The sequence below is a fragment of the Psammomys obesus genome, unplaced genomic scaffold (assembly GCF_907164565.1).
Source record: "Psammomys obesus unplaced genomic scaffold, mPsaObe1.curated_primary_1811, whole genome shotgun sequence".
In the NCBI taxonomy this organism is placed as follows: Eukaryota; Metazoa; Chordata; class Mammalia; order Rodentia; family Muridae; genus Psammomys; species Psammomys obesus.
Window position 1 is genome coordinate 6,998,282 of NW_026587556.1, and position 19,119 is coordinate 7,017,400.

At 33.8% G+C, this 19,119-nt stretch overlaps 1 protein-coding gene across 5 annotated transcripts in view; it reads right to left on the bottom strand.

The window, feature by feature from the left end:
* Cdk13 (cyclin dependent kinase 13) overlaps nt 1-19,119 on the bottom strand; it is an 86,586-nt gene that overhangs the window by 25,398 nt on the left and 42,069 nt on the right. For all 5 annotated transcript variants that reach the window (XM_055603980.1, XM_055603978.1, XM_055603979.1 and 2 more), the window contains exons 3-7: nt 15,348-15,518; nt 13,573-13,712; nt 11,767-11,937; nt 8,471-8,660; nt 6,793-6,849 (exon numbers count right to left, since the gene is read on the bottom strand). In XM_055603980.1, the coding sequence (XP_055459955.1) occupies nt 6,793-6,849; nt 8,471-8,660; nt 11,767-11,937; nt 13,573-13,712; nt 15,348-15,518 (729 nt within the window). The remainder of the gene's footprint in view (nt 1-6,792; nt 6,850-8,470; nt 8,661-11,766; nt 11,938-13,572; nt 13,713-15,347; nt 15,519-19,119) is intronic.

Consider the following 19,119-nt stretch of genomic DNA (forward strand, 5'->3'; position numbering starts at 1 on the left):
TAGTTCAGTGCCTAAGTCTAACCACAATAATTTTTAATTAAAATTTGGTGCAACCGCTTCTAATCAAGTGTTCTTGCTTCCAGACTTTCAAGACTTAAGTCACCATTCAAAGCACAGCCAAAATGAGTTTTAAAGCATAATAGCAAGGCATACTGCTTCTAGTCACCATTCACATAAGACCCATAAAATGCTTTATTACCAACCACAGTGAATCATTAAGCTTCCTGAAATGGCTGAGCAAATGTGTATTTTCTAGAACAGGGAGACAGAAACCAAGTTGGGGGAAAAAAGACATCAAGAAACCTTTGAAAAAGTTAATGGTGCTTTAATGTTTTAAACAAACTCTTTTAACAAAATAAGTTGGTGGAACATTCCTGAAAGCCCAGCACTCAGTATGCTGAGAGACAGGAGGATTATCAGTTTAAGGTTAGCCTGGGTTATACAGTTAACATCCTAACAACAATTTTTTCTTTAAAAAGTTGGTGTCCTGCCCCCATCTCTGCTCCTCCAAAAAGGGTGCCACACCCCAAATTTTTCATTTTACTATTTAATGAGAAAAAAGCAAACACTGAGAAAGTATGCAGACAGAAGGACTTTAATCATAAAAGCATATCTCAACATAAGGAGAGCTAGGAGGGCACTGAAGCCAATTTCACAAACCACATCACTCAACGAACAGTTTATATAGTATTATCAAGAAAACGTTATATGTTGATTAGCCTTTCAAACGAATTAGTTCTGATTACCTACTGGAAACAACCTAAAGATAACAGATCTTGTTTACATCATAGGAAGAATTAGAAAAGTCATGACAATACATATGTATTTTTCTTCATGGATAAAAAGAAAAATCCTACTTCTAAGGAGAGTCAATCCTGTCTTTTTACAAAAATCAGATTAACACTTTATTGAAGATAACAGCACTGAAAAAATAGCTTTTTAGTTGTATGCATATATACACTTATAAAAAAGGGAAAGGGATATTATAAAATAAATCATTTCAATTTATTTCCATAATTAACATTCTAAGCAATTAATTCCATCATCTAATCAAAGACACACACACCGAGAGAGACTTCTGTCATTAAATTAGACCACTAAGTCCAATAAGCTTTTAATTACAAGTGGCAAAACTAAACTTTATACATACTTTAGAAATAAGGGTGCAAAAGTCAGCTACTCTCAATTTTGCTTTCTATTAAGTATCACCATCTATAAATCAGTGATGGCTTTGGGTTTGATTTATGGTGCTAGAAATTAACCTCAGTACCTTGAGCGTGCTGGGCAGGTACTTCACTACCAAACTATTCTTTAGGCTCTGATACAATTTTTGAAAAAGCAGGTGACACTCTCATTTTATCAGTAAGGGAGGCGATATCTTGAGGGACTAGCAACAACAACAAATGCCTTTTTAAAAGCCTTTACCTTGTGTAATTATCAATTTTTTTTTTTCATTTTTAGCTTCCTAGTTTGGTATTTAAGGGAGCTCTGACACTACGTAAGTACAACAGAATTGGACATGACTATGGAAAAAATGAAAATACTTTCATTTTGTAAGTTGTTACTCCACTTCTAAAAAATTAAAGTTAAAGCATACATATGACTGGAGAGTTGGAAGGGCAAAGTCAGTTAAATTCAGCAAATCTGGGGCTGGAGATGTCTCACTGGTAAGAGCACTGGCTGCTCTTCAGAAAACCCACGTCCAATTCCCAACACCCACATGGCAACGCAAAACAATCTATAACTCCAACTCCAGGGTATCCAACCAAGCCTGAGTACTACACATACACATAATGCACATACACATACGCAGACAAACACTCATAGAACTCAGCAAACCCTCTGCTATAAAATAACTACAAAAAAGGCAATTAGCCTAATGTTATCCTTTAAAGAAATCTGTGAGGACCCTAGCACTATCTACCTGGAAGATAATTTCACAAGATCACAGTATGATCCAAGGGCCTAACCAGGAAGCACTACAGAAAACAGTATTTCTATCCCAAACTCCAGATTTACTTCCTCACTCTCTCGGGTATTAGCAGTGTAAAGAGACAAAAGCCCTGGGTTTTAATTGTTCAAAATAAAGACATTTATTCCACCCATCTCAAGGACTTTCTCTTCAAATAATTATCATGATGCTCACTACTTAAAACTAAGTCAACACAGAAAGATCTTGTTAGTTTCTTCCTTCCCCCCCCCCCCCATTTTAAACAATTCAATGTGAACTGGGTACTGTGCTAATAGGCAGTAACTGGTGCTTTAGACTAAAACCATGGTTGTAGTTCTTTGGTGTCCAGAAATAATAGTTATAAATTATAATAATGTACAAAAGCACTACACACACGCAAAAAAAAAAAAAAGTGCCCTTAACACATGAAAAAAAGATTCAACCAGTAACACCTGTGGGGTTCCTTGCAGAATTCCTAAGATGTACAAACCTGAATTGAACATTTGAAATACCAAATTTTTCAAAATGAAAATATGGGAAATATAACTGTAAGTGAAAGAAAAACATTTTTTGTAGATTCACAAAATTATTTCAGAACACATGGTGTTCAACAATGTCACTGGTGGCGTAGCTGGAAATGGCAATGGCAAGGAATGTGAGTAGAGAACAACATGAAAACAAAGTGACTAAAGACAGAGTATTTCTTTAGCAGGATATGTATAGTTGACATGTATCTGTAAAAACAAATAGATAACTAAAAAACGTAGTGTTTTTTTCTAACATGGTAAACAAGGCAGGAAACATGGCTTAATTTCAGATATGCAGATCACTTGTGTGGAGATACACAACAAACACACATGCTTGATAACATGAAAATATTTCAACACTGGAAATTTAAATTTATAGTGAGAACATGGATGAGATCTCCAGGGAGGTGGTGGGAATGGGACCGCAGGACACTGCTAGAAAATGTAGTTGCCTTTCCCATTTTACATGATCAAAACAGAGAGTATAATAAAGGAAAAAAAAGAACCGAAATTTCATTTTTATTTTGTAATTAAGTCATGAACCTGAGTAATAACTATTTGTGAAGACTGCTGAAGTATATTATTTAGTGTTATACATATCACTCTGCAATATTTTGTTGTGTGCTGTCACAGTTACAGTCTTGTCTCCAGCCTCCCAAAAGATCCTCAGCATTACCCAAGAACCCCCAAACTCCTTGCAGCACACTAGGACTGTTTTGCAGGTCAAGGTGCCCTGCAAAATACATTTGATGTTTAAAGCATTAAAAAAAAAAAGCATTGCTTCCAACTCTAAAATAACAACAATTCTAGATTTAAGGACTATGAGCCATAATGCTGAGTAATTTCAGCAAGTCCCTGAACAAATGGCAGGACTGGAATAGCCACTAGATGGCAACATTGCTTTTAAGATGTTCTGACTGGAAAGCCTGTGTTAAAAACTGTTTTAAAAAATTAAAAAATAAAAATAAATAAATAAACAAACCAACCTTTTCCTCCAAAGACTGGCCTTACTTGACACTCATCCCATGGGAGAGAACCAATACCTGAAATTGTTAATGTTATTCTGCTATGCTTGTAGACAGGAGCCTAGCATAACGCCTCTGAGAGGCTTCACCCAGGAGTTGATGGAAATAGATGCAGAGAACCAACCACAGCTAAACATTAGACAGAGCTCCGGGGGCGGGGGGGGGGCACATGGAAGAGTTGGGGGAATGACTGAAAGAGCTGGAGGGGTCAAAGACTCCACAAGAAGATCTACAGAGTAAACTAATCTGGGCCCATGGGGGCTCACACAGACTGAACCACCAACCAAAAAGAGTGAATGGACTAGTCCTAGGCCCCCTGCACATAATGTAATAGATATGCAGCTTGGTCTTCATGTGGATCTTTCAACTGGAGCAGGGGCTCTCTCTGACTCTGATGCCTCCCTTTGAATCCCTTTCCCTTAACTGGGCTGCCTTGTCTGGCCTCAGTGGGAGAGGATGTGCCTAGTTCTTCAGGGACTTAATGTGCCCATAGGGGATCTCCCCTTTCTCTGAGAAGGGAGAATGGGAGGGGTATGTGCAAGGGGGGACTGGAAGAAGAGGAAGGGCTGCCATCAGGATGTAAAGTAAAATTAGTTAATTAAAAAAATAAAACACCCCCCCCCCCCCCCCCCGACACCATGGGATCACAGAAAAATGCAGCAGACTTTGGTTACTATTTAAGTAAGTTTTATTTTGATACTGGCAAAAGCATAATAGATATGTGTCTTTGTTCATTTAAGTACTTTGTAAGTCACAACTTTGCAGCATTTTGGTTTTGGTAGTTCTGTGAGTTGGGCCCACAGCCTCAAACACGCCAGACAGGTGCTCTACCACTGAGCAACACTTTGAGCTCAGCATGTGGAATGAGAAAATGTTTCCTTCTTTTGTACTTTGAGCGTTACGAGTGTTCTGTCTGTGTATCTGCATGTGTTCCATTCATTTGCTTAGTGCCATGGAGCTGGCCAGAGCCAGGTAACAGCATTAGACACCCTGGAACTGGAGCTCCAGACTGTACTGAGGTGCCACATGACTCATACAGACCAAACCTATACAGTAGGTATATGTATGTATATATACATACGTACACATAGACAGGTATGTATGTATGTATGTATGTATGTATGTACTGTCAAAAATATATGCTATATGATTTTTGTCTGGAACATCTACTACAAATGCACAAGGATATCTTCAATAAAAAGAACTTGTTAGCTATAAAAGGTTAATTAACTAGGTATGTCCCAATATGGATGAAACGTAACAAAAAAATAAGAAGGGATTTACATTCAAGTACGGCAGATTTGTTGTACCAAGAGCAATATAACTATAGTGAAATATCAAGGGATTAAGAAAATAGAATGCTTTATAAACCAAAATCCCCCCCCCCCAAAGATTAGCCAGATTAGAAACTTTATTATTCACGTGACATTTTTGATTACGTAACAATAATATCATTTTCTTGGCAAATTCTACCAAAAGGTACATTACTATATGGTAGAAATATTTAAAAGTTTACAGCCAAGCACAGAGGCACACATATTTAATTTTAACACTTGGGAGGCAGAAGTAGCTGAGTCACTAAGTTCAAGGCCAGTCTTACATAGTGAGACTGTAAAAATAAAGCAGCTGAAAAGTTGAACTCTATAGCTCCTTGACTCTGTCAACACATACCTTACAGTCATTCAGTCCTTCACAATAATAAAGAAGAAACTGAATGTGTCCAACAACAGAACTGATGAAGAAAGAAGTATGGCTTACATAGATATTAGAATAGCATGAATTTAGTAGATAGGGAGGTGGGAGGACCTGGGAGGTTGTATAGTAGAAAAGAATATGACAAAAAAAAAAAAAAAACATATGAAAAAAAAAACATATGAAAAAATTCTAATAAAATAAATTACAAAAGTAGTAAATACTGTGCTATTCCATGTTGTGATACCATGATGAACCTGAAGGACATTAAGTTACATAAGTCATACACAGAAGACAAAGACCACATGATGTCATTTGTATATAAGCTAAAAAGTTCAACTCAAAAAAGTACAAATCAAAAGTGGTAGCTGCCGAGAGCTATGTGTTGAAGATTAGAAATTAGTCAAAATATAAAATTTGCAGCTAGATGAGATTAATAAATTCAAGATATTTATCAAACAACTTGATAGACATAATAACAACTTAGTGTCTTCTTGAGAATTATTAAAAGATTTTAAGTGTTCTTACCACCAATAAAAAGAAATTCTGAGATAAGACACTGGCTAATTAGTCTGCTTTAGCCATTCTACAATGTTATATATAGTTCAAAAAACATATTATATACAACATAATTTTAAACACCAATTAAAAAATATTTTTTTAAAAAACATCACTTAATGCACAAAGAATTTTTAGTTAAACAAATATATAAATAAAAACAGGAAAGAAATGGGCTACACTAACTATATTTATTAAACCCAACCAATCCCACAGCTTATTTACATAAAATCATTATTTCAACAAAATATTTTATTTTGAAAGTATTGTATTAATTCTACAATAGTCCTATTTCTTTACCACCAGACCCAAAGGGAGCCAGGCTGATACACACCCCAACGTTAGCCAGAGAAGCTCCGTCTGTCTCTATCTTATACACTGAACTTCCTCACAATTGCTTGTTTAAATAGTTCCAGGGAGATGGGAAAAAATAGACTACTGTAGATATAAGTAAAACAAAAACAAGAAGGTAAAGTCTAAAATAATAAAACAAAGTTTTAGAGTTTAAATGTACTGTTTATAAAGCATACACCAAACGTTATTATTAAATACACAATTAAGAACCTTAATGCCTAGATCCTCATTAAAACTTTAAGTATTAGTTTTAAAAATTTTACGTTCACTGCAGTGATGTTTAGAGTCATACATTTTAATAGAAACTGTAATTTATCCATTTAAAATCAAATTTATTTAAAAACTAAATACAAAATACTAAAAACAACCAAAACAGGGTTTTTTTTTTTTTTCTTTATTATTCAGGAAACACATCTGTGTTAAAAAATCCAACAGGTTAAGAACATTTGTGGCTTTTCAGACAACCTAGGTTCAGTTCCCAGCACCCACGTGATAGTTCACAACCCTCTGTAGCTTGAGTTTCAGGGGATCCAAAGGCCCCTCTTCTGACTGCACAGGTACAAGACAAATGCATGGTGCACATACATACACATTAAAAATTTCTTTAAAAAAAAATCAATATTGTAAATATGGCTTCTAAAATTGAACATAGTGATTATAGTAATTTCTTTCAAAATACTCTTACCTTTCTTCTGAGCTATACAAACGAGCAAGTCCAAAATCTGCAAGTTTTATCTGTCCTCTGGTAGAAATAAGACAAAATTTTAAAAAAGCATTAGTCTACCATGAATTTAATAATTTATACTTGTATTCTATTGCTAGGGCTCAAAACAACCACATTAAAAACAAAAGCACCCATAATTTTTTCATTGTACTGCTATAATACAGGCAAGGTAAACTAGTGAAATATTAGCATTTTGCTTTGGACAGTTTCTTCTTGTTATGAGCCCATTCAATCATCCATATCTGTAAGTTCTTAATTTTCAGATTCAGCCATCTGTATCAAAACTATCAAAGGGAGTATATTGTCCTAAAAATATACAGACATGTGTTAACATTTCCTACACAGTAGTGTACCAACTATATACCACTTAGGAAAGTACCTCAGTGGCACCTAGGCCTAGGAATACTTGTTCAAGTAGGTAGTGCTTAAGGACTAAGTCACGATGTTTAAAATTTATGTTTAATTTTCTAACTCTTAAAAGGCTAGGGTACACAAATTATCTTCTACCATTCAAAACCAAGTGATATATGTTTTATTTAAACTTAAAAAAATAATACTAGAGGGGCAGAGAGGAGATGAGGGAGGGAGGATGGGATTGGGAGGTAATGAGGGAGAGGCCACAGGCAAGATATAAAGTAAACAAACATTAATATAAAAAATAAAAATTTAAATTTAAAATTATAAAAAGAATAAAAGAAGAAGATAAGTAACAAAGAAGATCCAAGAAAGGAAGCATAAATCTTACTCAGAAGGGGAGATAGAATAGACAGAGGTAGTGGCTGCAGAGAGAAAACAAGGTGGGAGAGGGGACACAGAGAATTAAGAGGATGGGGCAGAACTGGGGAGAGCAAAGGCATGAGAACAGAAGGAATATAGAGAAAAGAGAAACTGGAAGGTGAGTTGTTATGGGGGTTTAGAGCGAAGGGAAACCATTATTGGAAAATATTCTATTTAAAAGATTGATCTGCAAAAAAAAAAAAAAAAAAAGCAGAAATCATTAAAAAAAATAGTACTAAGTACAAGAAAAACACTAGAATTATGCTGTTCCTGAAAATATTCACCATAAACCTTATATACATATTTTAAAAGTACATGTAAAACAAATCTAATGTTTGCAGGTAGGGATAAGGATAAAGAAATGACTCAGAAGCTAAGCAAGCTGGCTGCTCTTTCAGAAAACCAGGATTCAGTTCCCAGCACCTACATGGTAGCTAACAAACATCTGTAACTCCAGTTCCAGAGTTCCAACTCTCTTCTGGCTTGCAGGGACACTGTATACATGTTGTACATAGACACACATTCAAGCAAAGCACTAGTACAGTACACATAAAATAAAAATAAAATCTCAAAAGAATTTTAATTTGATGAATGCTTACAAACAAAAAGTAAAAATGTCTACGAAACTAAAACTGAAATCATATTAATCATTATTAGACCCATTTGATATTATCAGTTAAAGTATCAAACAAAAAGGACATGTGTGCAATACCAATCTTTTCTGGAGCTAATGAAGGACAACTGTAGAAGCAATGCCAGCTGACTGCTGTTCATTATCCATGAAACTTGAAGCAATAAACTGAATATACAGGATGTTATATATTACATTAACATTTTAAACACATAAATCTCATATCCATACCTATTATTTAGAAGGATATTTGAACATTTAATATCTCTATGCAAAAAGTTCTTCTTATGACAATAATCCAGGCCTTCCATGAGCTGTCTCATAAAAGATTTTATATGGTTTTCATTAAAATGAACCAAGCCTGACTCCAGTAGTCCCATCAGATCATGGTCCATATATTCAAACACCAGGTAAAATGCACCTGAGAATGAGAACAAGTAACATATTAAAAGCTTTTATTCCTAGAGGTTCAATTTTTTTTAAATAAAGTATATATGAGGAAAATAACCCTTGAAACTAATGGCTACTTTGTCACTTATTTGTAAGACTCATTTATTCTCTCAGAACTTAGTATCAAAAAATGTCAGGAAAAGTCTTCTACAGAAAGCCATTATGATACACATCAATTCTGCTAATTTTCACATTTTACAGTTTTTGATCTGACTAAATTCTTCCCTATATAAGACAAACTGTTTTTCAGTAGATACGGAATAAAATTTGTATGGCTCAAAGAAAAGTAAAAGATTATTCAGAGAGTTGCTTTTAATATAAGAATGTGCGCCCAAACAGACCAAAGTCATCTTTAGATGATTTCTATTAAGCTTTCAACAAACACATAATTTGGTTTTATAAGCCTATATTAGAAAGCATAAAAATTATACCTTTACTTTTTAGTTTAAAACTCTTAAATAAATCATATACAATTTGAATCCAAAGCTAAATAAAGAAATATCACAATCAACTAAAGCTTTACAGAGTTGAGTCCCTGCTACACAGAAAAACCCTGTCTCAGAAAGCCAAAGCCCAAAAGAAAAAAATAATAACCAGCAAAGCTCATTTATTCACTCAGCAATTAATCATTTTAACAAATTCTGTACTTTGATTGTGCTTGGTGTGGTCAGAACAAAACAGGTACAGCTCCCATTTTTGTAAAGACAATAAAAAGCTAAGAAATTACTTTTAGTTACTGGAAAGTTTTTTATCTTTGTAGTGGGGGAGTTACTTTAAATTGTGTGTCTATCTAGTGAAAGTTGGAAATACTGGAAAAGTAAGGTCTCACCAAACCATAAAGTAATATTCAGTAGCAAGAAATCCATTTTTCAAATGTCAATTCCATATATTCTGCAGAATATGGTGTGAAGGTGGAGGGGGGGTTGAAAAGAGGGTTGTTGTGGGATGTATATGTGTGTGTGTGTGTGTATGTTAGAAGTACCAACAGAAGCATCACATCTAATGGGTTGAAGGCATCAAAGCCCACTGGTGTATTTGTAGTCCCCAAAGCCCAAGGTAACTGAAGCTTAATGCATAATCAAAACTAGCGCCAGGTGGTGGCTCCACACACCTTTAATATAAGCACTTGGGAAGCAGAGGCAGGTGGATCTCTATGAGTTTGAGGCTAGCCTCGTCTAGCCTGGAACAGTGAGTTCCAGGACAGCCAGGGCTATACAGAGAAACTCTTCTGTCTCAAAATACAAGTAGGCAGGGAGGTGACCCCAAGATCAAAACAGGAGAGTTGGAGCACGTCAGAGAAGGAACAAATATACTAATGTGTCTGCAATGTGCTACGAAAGCAAAAACAAATTACAATTGAACTCTACTTCATGGTTAAAGTCCAATTTTTACTAAATGGCAAGAGATATATAATCGTCCCCTTTTAAGAATGGAAAGGAATAGAAGGGACAAAAGCCTTATTAATAAGGTCACAATGCTCAATAAGTCACTAAGTCTCAAAGCTGAGACATTTTAACTAATGTCAAGCCAGTAAGTACCTTCCTTTCATGCATTCAGAAGCAACAAATTAAGGCTAAGATGGCAAACCATGTCAAATGTCAAGTTACTAAGAAATACGGGTCTTACAAACAACAAAAATCATAAGTAGTAACAGTTAAAATGGTTCTGAGCTCTCTTCTGCATGCATAATACTTTAAACATGGGAAATTATAAAAAATAATTACCCTATAAAAATAATTACCTTCTGATCAATCAATTACTTAAAACTATGCATTCCAGAAGAGTAAGACTGTGTGTGCAGCCAGTAAAGAGAATAAGTACAATTTTCAGTTGTAAATTGTGATGACTGACTTTGGTTGTCAAACTGTAGAGCATAGTCACAAAGCAAGAGCATAGTCACAAACCTTCAACTAAGAAACTGCCTAAACCAAAATGACCTATAGCAATGTATATAGACTGTCTTTATTTCTGATAGTTGTAGGTGGCAGTACCATCTCTAGGCAGGCAGACCTGAGCTTTATGAGATAAGTAGCTAACCATGACCCAGCAAGCAACATTCCTCCATGGTTTCTACTATGAGCTCCTGCTTAAGCTGCTACCCTGACTTCCCTCAGTGATAGACCATAACCTAGAAATACAAATCAAATAAACCCCTCAATTTCTAAGTTGCTTTTGGCCAAAGTATTTTATCAAAGCAATAAAAAGAAAACTAAGACATATTCCAACTAAGTCTGTTTTATATTTATTTAAAACAGGCCCTATGGCAACTACTTTTTATAAAAGTCAAACTTTTCTTGGTAGTTTTTTGTTTTTTTTTTTTTAACTAAAAGCAACCATATTATCAAACTTGCTGAAAAAAAATTTAAAGAACATTGCTGCTATACTTTAAGAAATACAAAACATGCTTGCCAAAAGGTGCCAGTAGGAGGCTGAGGTGATGGTTCAGAGAGTAAGCACGACAATTTAAGTTCAAAACCACAGAAAACATGTCAAAAAATGGGAATGGTCAACGCATCTGTAACCCCAGCTCTATGGAAAAACGGAGACAGGAAGATCCGTAGGGCTTGCTGGCCACCAGTATAATGCCAGATTCAATGATAATCCCTGTTCTCAAGGAAATAAAGCAGACAGTGATGGAACAGACACCTGATATCTCCTCTGGCCTCAGCTCATGAGCACAGGCATGAATACCACACACAACCCCCACATACATCTTTCAAATTTTTTTCTGTGTATTCACAGCATTCATAATGTAAAAATTTAGTATAAATATAATCTTTTCTCAATCAGTAAAAAATACAAAGATTTTATATCTATATATAAAATGAAAGCTCAAAAAGTGTTACTATTCAGTACTTGGTTATAACACTGGTAAATACATTTGACTTAACTGACTCAAGAACCTTAAAACCACTAAAGTAAATAATGTAATGCTTTCACTCTACTAAATTTTACAATAGCTTGACATTAGAGACTATCTTTATTTACCCAATACACAAATAATCATCTCATAATAAAATCTTCAAGTTGAATATGACATAAATTCAAAGACTTAGTTATTATATCTGCGTACATACCTTTGTCTTTCTTAAAATCCAAAGCATCTTCTTTATCAGTCACTATTTCCTTCATATTGATGATACTCTGATGGGTGAGTTGCCGAAGAATTTTAATTTCTCTAATTGCTGTAATTGGGAATCCCTCCTTTTCATTATCCAGACGTACTTTTTTTAAGGCTACCATCTCTCCTGTTAGTTAAATAAAATCAAGTTACTAGCTACCAAAAGACAATGACAGTTTTCTTAATTTATGTTTTTCTTATAATTTCTGTTCCTGCTTTTTTAAATTATAATTCACAAATTATATTTTAGTTTCCAACATACCAAATAATACTAATGTTTACTCACATTCTCATTCTCTCACTCTAAATAGAAAATATACTCCAACATTTCTTGCCTATACTAACCAATTACCTAGTCATCAAAGTGGGAGTCAAAATGTCTCAAAAATGTTTTCCCCATTACATTATATTGCCACATAATTTAGATGTACCAGACACCATGTAATTAAATTCATTCACACACACAATCACAAACACATGAACACTATCACAGAACCACAAATACAAGGTAATTACAGGTTAAGGTAAGGCCCAAAAATGGTTTAGATTTTGGAGGTTTAGGGGTTTTTTGTTTGGTTTTGTTTTGTGGGAATGTGCAGAGACCTAGAAGGCTCGGCATCAATCAGCATGAGAAAAGTTCACTACTATAAAAGCATGCATATTCATAAAAAAAGGACTGATGTTACAAATTTCCTATGAAAAAAGTATTCTCTTAAAAGCATTAAAATTCATTTTTTCATGTTTTCCTATAATGTAGTATGTTTTGTTTCATCAAAGCTTCTGAAAGTTATAATGTAATCTTACAGATAATACAATATTACAATTATCAATGGTTACTCTATGCTCTAACTGCCTTCATCAGTTTCTAACCATAACGTGGTTTATAATAAAATGGCCTCAGATAGCTCTCCATTTTAATCTTAGTTTATGTTAAAAATGAACTGTGTTCTAAAAATTCTAGTTCTGTCAGGCAGTAGTGGCACACGCCTTTAATCCAAGCACTAGAGAGACAAAGACATGCAGATCTATGAGCTAACTTATGCTACCCAGAGAAATTCTGTCTTGAGTGGGTGGGAGGGTGTATGGTTAGAGCTAGTTCTATACATTATTAGTTTAATGACTAACTTCTGTAATGTGACTTCTAACACAACTACTTTCTTTAGAGGAGGTATTTCAATACTTTCCCCCAGAGTCTTGATTATGCGCTGAAAAAGTAATGTTCTGAAAATGTAAGCTTCTGAATCTGGTCCAAAGAGTTACTTCTATAGATGGGAGAAAGTTATCCAAAAGAAAAATTTATGTGATTCTCAATAGAAAATAACTTATTCCTAAAAACAGCATGGTGGCACACACCTGTAACCCTAGCCTTCAAGAAGGTCAGGCAGGAGGACCACAAAGTCCAAAGCAGCCTGGACTACATACTTAAAACCTTGCCCTAAAAAGAAAAATCAAAACAAACTGCTATTATTTTTGCCTATGTATTATATTAACAGTTTAATAATTATTCACCACAAAAGGAACACATTCCTAAATCCCACCATACAGCAGCACATCTGCAATACTGAAGTGTCATTTTTAAAGGTTCTGTTATGTACCCACATGTGCTGATATGATATGAGTACACAGAAAATGCACATACAGAATAAAATTAAAATTAAACAAAAGCATGAAAAAATGTTTATTTCTTTGGAAATTCTTAAAGCTGTACATTAGAAGGAAAACAAAATACAAGGGGATTCTTCCCCAAACTTAACATTCTTACCAGTATCTTTGTCCCTGGCTTTGTAAACTTGTCCATAAGTACCTTCTCCAATAATTCCGATGATATCAAATTTATCCACGCAGCGTTTTCCCCAGTCAATATCTTTTTCTTTGATTTCACCATAGCGAGGCCCACATATTCTATTAAATATAGTTCTGGAGTTTTTATAAACAATCAAGCAAACTGAATGAAATGCTTAATAACTCAAAAATCGATCTTGCCCAATCTTAACTCCATTATTTCAACCTATTCTTGTGTATTGGTGAACATTCATGTAAGATAAGTTACTGTTAGTTGACATTATAAGTTATCATAAAAACAAACTATAATTTCTACATACCAAAATCTTCTATAGACTGGAACTTCAAAGAGGAAAAGAAGCAACAATGATTCTTTAAAAGGCTTTGGAGTGTAGCTCTTCAGTAAGTGGGTAAAACCAGTATTATTATTATTATTATTATTATTATTATTATTATTATTATTAACAATCAAGATTCTCCATTAAGTTTTTTTTTTCATTCAATGATTCTCTCTTCCCATATATGTATATGTATATGTATATACAGAAAAGGAAGTGTATATGTGCATGCACACACACAGTAAAAGGTAACAAATAATAACAAAAGAAACTGACTAAAAATTACTCACAAATTTAGACTCAAAGCAGAACAAAGCCATCATAAAAATACTGAAGATTTTTCACTCAAAAAAGTATAGAAATTATTAATTCATGTAAAATCAAGTTTCAGAACTCCATACTTGGGTAGAAAATAGATTTGAAAAAAATTATATTCTTTAAAAATATGGTATTTTCCAATATTGTAATATTTAATAGCAGGTCCACCACAAAAATTCAAGAATTGTGGTAAAAGAATACAAAGACAAAGTTTTCTCTAAATAGAAAACAATCTCATATTTTTAAATTAGATATTACCCGAAAAGCATTTAAATCAAATCTATCTCCAAAGTCTTAAACTTTTCCTTTGTTAAGTAGATATAAGTAGATATATTTTAAAAGTACCAGTGTTTAAAATTTCAGGGCATGTTAAAAGAACCTTTTAATGATAAATTCAGAGAATTTATGATATATATTTAAATTCTACATATTAATATCCATTTAGTTTAATATATATTAAATAATAAATATGCAGACCAGGGTTTTGTTTTCATTTTTAACTTTTAAAGCAAAGCTGTAGAACACTGGCCCAGAATTTTGTTTGACAGGCCTAAGTTTAGAGTTAAGTGGATGAGGGTATGCCCAGCATGTACAACTACTGAGCTAAACCCTAAATTCAGCTTCAAGAAAAGAACTCTATCAAGTATTTAACATGAAGCTACATCGGCTACATTTTGAAAAATGCTATCTCTTGGAAAATTAAGAATGCATCCAGTAATATAGGGAAAATGAGTAGTTAAAAGCCAAGAAAAACACTGTCTATTACTGATTTTGAGTAGACTGAATGCTGTCTTATACTTTGTTCAATTTCGGTCTTTGTATTAGTTAGCTATCTTAGTTATAGATTAATATCTTTAACACACAACACCCCCAAAATAATAATTACAAACTATAAGAAAATTTCATCTGGTTTTATTAGTCAATGCAAATAGGTACCACCTCATGAAAATTTGTTTCAGAAGTCTTAACCAATCTGTACATTTATGTTCAAATAAAAACAGACTTTTCGTCTTAAATCTTAGTGTTTTCTAAATTTATAATGATCCAGAATATAATGTTTTCTGGTCAACTTAAGTGCAGGTAGAAAGCAAGCACATACTTAGGTCTTCTTTTGCTGTGTAACTGTGTTGCTGTTTTCTTCTCCTCTGGACTCTTGGAAAGATCATCTCCTCCCGGTAACTCAGGGGGCAATGGTAAATCAGCAAGCAGACATCTGAGTTTCTTTTCTACTTCTTTCTTAACTGCTTTTACAGAAATACTGCCTCTTAAACTAAAGGTAAAAAAAGGAGGGGGTCAAATAAACCACAAATATTTGATTATATGATAAAATATGGTCCTATTATAAGATTTAAGCAGCATGCAAAGGCTGCATTTCATGTCACACTTTAAGTCCAGCTAAAATGAATACTATCCTTCAACTAAGTAAAAACTTTAATAGGAAAAAAAAAATGACACAAAACTCAGTAAAAACCATGAATATCTGTAAAGTTTAGACCTTCATTAATAGTAATATATTGATACTGATCAATTATAATAAATAGAGATTCTATAACATCTTTTTATCTTTGCAAACCTAAAACTATTTTAAAAATAAAGTTTAGAAAACTGAGAAGATAGCCCCATGGGTAATAGTGCTAGGGCATGCAAGTGTAAGACCCTAAGTTCAAATCCCAAAGCTCCTAAAGTGGGAGGGGAAGTGGAGATAGGAGAGTCTCTGAAAGCTCCTGGGCCAGCTAGCCTGGTGTTCATACTGGAGTGGCCAAACAGCAAAGGAACTTGCCTAAAACACAGTTAGAAACAACACCCAAAGTTGAGCTCTGACCCCACACCAGCACCACTACATACACATGCTACACACAATACACACATACAAATAACAAAGTTTAAACTTTAAAAAATATAGCTCTAACTTTAAAGACTATATATTAAAAACAGAAAATCAACTTGTTACGCTTTGCAAGAAACCTCATTAATTTTGTAATATTTGATTTTGGTAGGGAGACAATGATGCTTTCTTTTTAGCAAATAAAATACAAACTACAACTGGCATACAACTATTCTCTTGCCCATTTACATAATCAAAACTAATTAATTTGCTTTTCATTCCAGCACTTAGGAATTAAGAGGCAGGTAGGTCTCTGTGAATTTGAGGCCAGTCTGGTTCCAGGTCAGAAAGAGCTACATAGTGAGACCTTGCTGTTAAGATGTTAGGTCTCAGCTGTTGCTGCTGCCATCGTGAACAGTAACCCTCCATAACAAAATTACAAGTGAATTATTAGCTTAGTTAGTACTATACTCTTTAAAAAAAAAAAAAAATACCCGAAGAGTTGTAATTTTCAAATTGTATCTGAACTCATAATTGGTAATTTAAAATTTCCCAAATACTGAAAATCTGTTACCTAATCAAGGCACATTAACAGAGAACCTTTTAATGATAAAATCAGAGAAATTTATTTAACTATTCAGATCGGGGGTTTTGTTTTTAATTTTTTTTAAATCTATACAACACTGGGCCCAGATTTTTGTATGGCGGGGCTGAGGTTGGAGCTCCATGGAAGAAGGTGCGCCCAGCAAGTACAACTCTTGAGTTAAACCCCAAATCCAGCAAACTAGAAAGAAAAATAAGCCTCTTCAATTTCATATCACTGATCTGAGCCCTCAATAGAAATTAGAGTGAGCACCAATATACTAGATTAAAACACAAACACTCAAAGTATCAGCAACAAAATCAAACATGTAAGAAAAACAGAAAATATCTACAGCAAGTAAAAACAAAAATAAATATCAGTCATAGTGGCACATGCCTTTAATCCCAGCACTCATGAGGAAGAGACAGGTGGCTTGCTATGATTTTAAGGATACCCTGATTGACATAGCAACCTCCAGGTCAGCTAGGTATTTCTCAAAAAAAAAAAAAAACGAAAAATAAGTGTCAAAAAAAAAAAAAAAAAAAAGAGATCATGAACTACAAAAGACCCCCCAATATAAGAAAACTCTAAAATAAACTATAAAGGGAACAACCTCAAGGAAGAACTAAGAAAAATGAGCAAAACAAAACACCACTAAGTGTCCCAATAGCAACCAAATAAACACAAAATTTAATTATGTAACTTAAGACTGTAAAAATTCAAATTGACGAAATCAGTACCATGATGATTCCCTGCCTCCCCCAAAAAGGAGAGACGGGCATGGTGGTTCAGGCCTTTAACTGTACCAATCGGGAGATTCAGGAGGCACAGGCAGATGACAATCTTGTCTACAAATACGTTCCAAGACAGCCAAGGATACCATGAAGACACAGAGAAACTGTGTTTCAAAAAAAAAAAAAAAAATTATTCCATACATTTGAGGATATAAACTGGCACAGTCTTGTTAAAATATAAATTGCTGGTCTCATCTCTAAAGTTCTAAATGGATATAATTTGTCATACTGTATCCTACCTAAGTGTCTATACATTAATAGTAAAAAGCATGATATATCTATTGTTATCTTAGATAAGTATATTGGACCTATCAAGATTAACATGAAAAGATCTTCAACAGAGTAAGTGAAAAAAAGAAGTGAAGGAATATCATGATCCTAATTCTTTTTTTTAAAAAAGCAAACAATCATGTTTTTATTTAGAAAAAAAAAATACAATAGCAGTAAGTCTATCTTTCAGAAGTAACAGTTTACTGTAGTTCTGGGAGAAAGATTCAAAATGAGTCTGACATAAACTATTTGGCTAAGACTCAAGGAGGTACCAGTCCAAGGAAAAGGTGAAAGGATTTAGGTTAAAGGAGCACCTACCAACCAAACTTAAGATTGGATGATTGATCATAATGTAGAAAAAAGTTCCATATAACAGAGACTAGGGTACAGTAGAACTGCCTTTTTTATATTAGCTTTACAAACAGCTATTAAGAGGAACGATCAAATTCAAAAAGCATTATTTGCAGTTCCTATTATAGTAACTGATTAAGACAAATCTTATTAGTGACTAGTTGCAGGGAAACTGATGGATTTGTTATCCTACAGTTTCTAAATGCAAGGGGGACACAAGTACCTTCTACATAGAAGTTTCATGGCTGGTCATCACTTAACCAAGTAACCATACCACAATTCAATATTTTGTTCCTCATATACTAAGTAGTACCTAAAACCATCTACATATTCTGGACAAAAACCAGTATTTGTTCTCAACCTAACTAAGATCCAACTAATATCTAGTTTATAGAAAATGAAAAGGTTAGAGAAGAGCAAGTGAAGTGTCATCAAAAAGAAATCATCAAAAGGTAGGACATCTAGCAGATTCTTCAACTCATAGGGTTACACTTTTAATTGTCTTATTTACATTAACAGTACTTGTGATTAAACTGAAAACTATGGCAACCACTTATTTTCAAAAATGTATGTGTGTATATACCTTCCCTATACAGGGAAATTAAGAGCACAAAAATAAGTATTAAACAAATATTACCATTTGTTGACTCTAGAAAATTGGTTCTCAACCTGTAGGTCACAACCCTTTTAGGAAAAGTTGAATAACCCTTTCAATGTATGTCTCTTAAGACCATCTTGCATATCAAATATTTACTTTAGGACTCATAACAGTAGCAAAATTATAGTTATGAAGCAGCAACAAAACTAATTTTATGGCTGGGGTCACTATAACATAAGGAACTGTATTAAAAATTCACACCATTACAAGGTTGAGAACCAATGCTCTAGAAGGCTGTACAGATGCTAATTTTATTATTTAACTTTTCTAAATGCCTGAATACATAAAAGTAACAACTAATGGATTACAGATTTACAGAATCATAGTCACCATAGATAGATAGATAGATAGATAGATAGATAGATAGATAGATAGATAGATAGATAGATA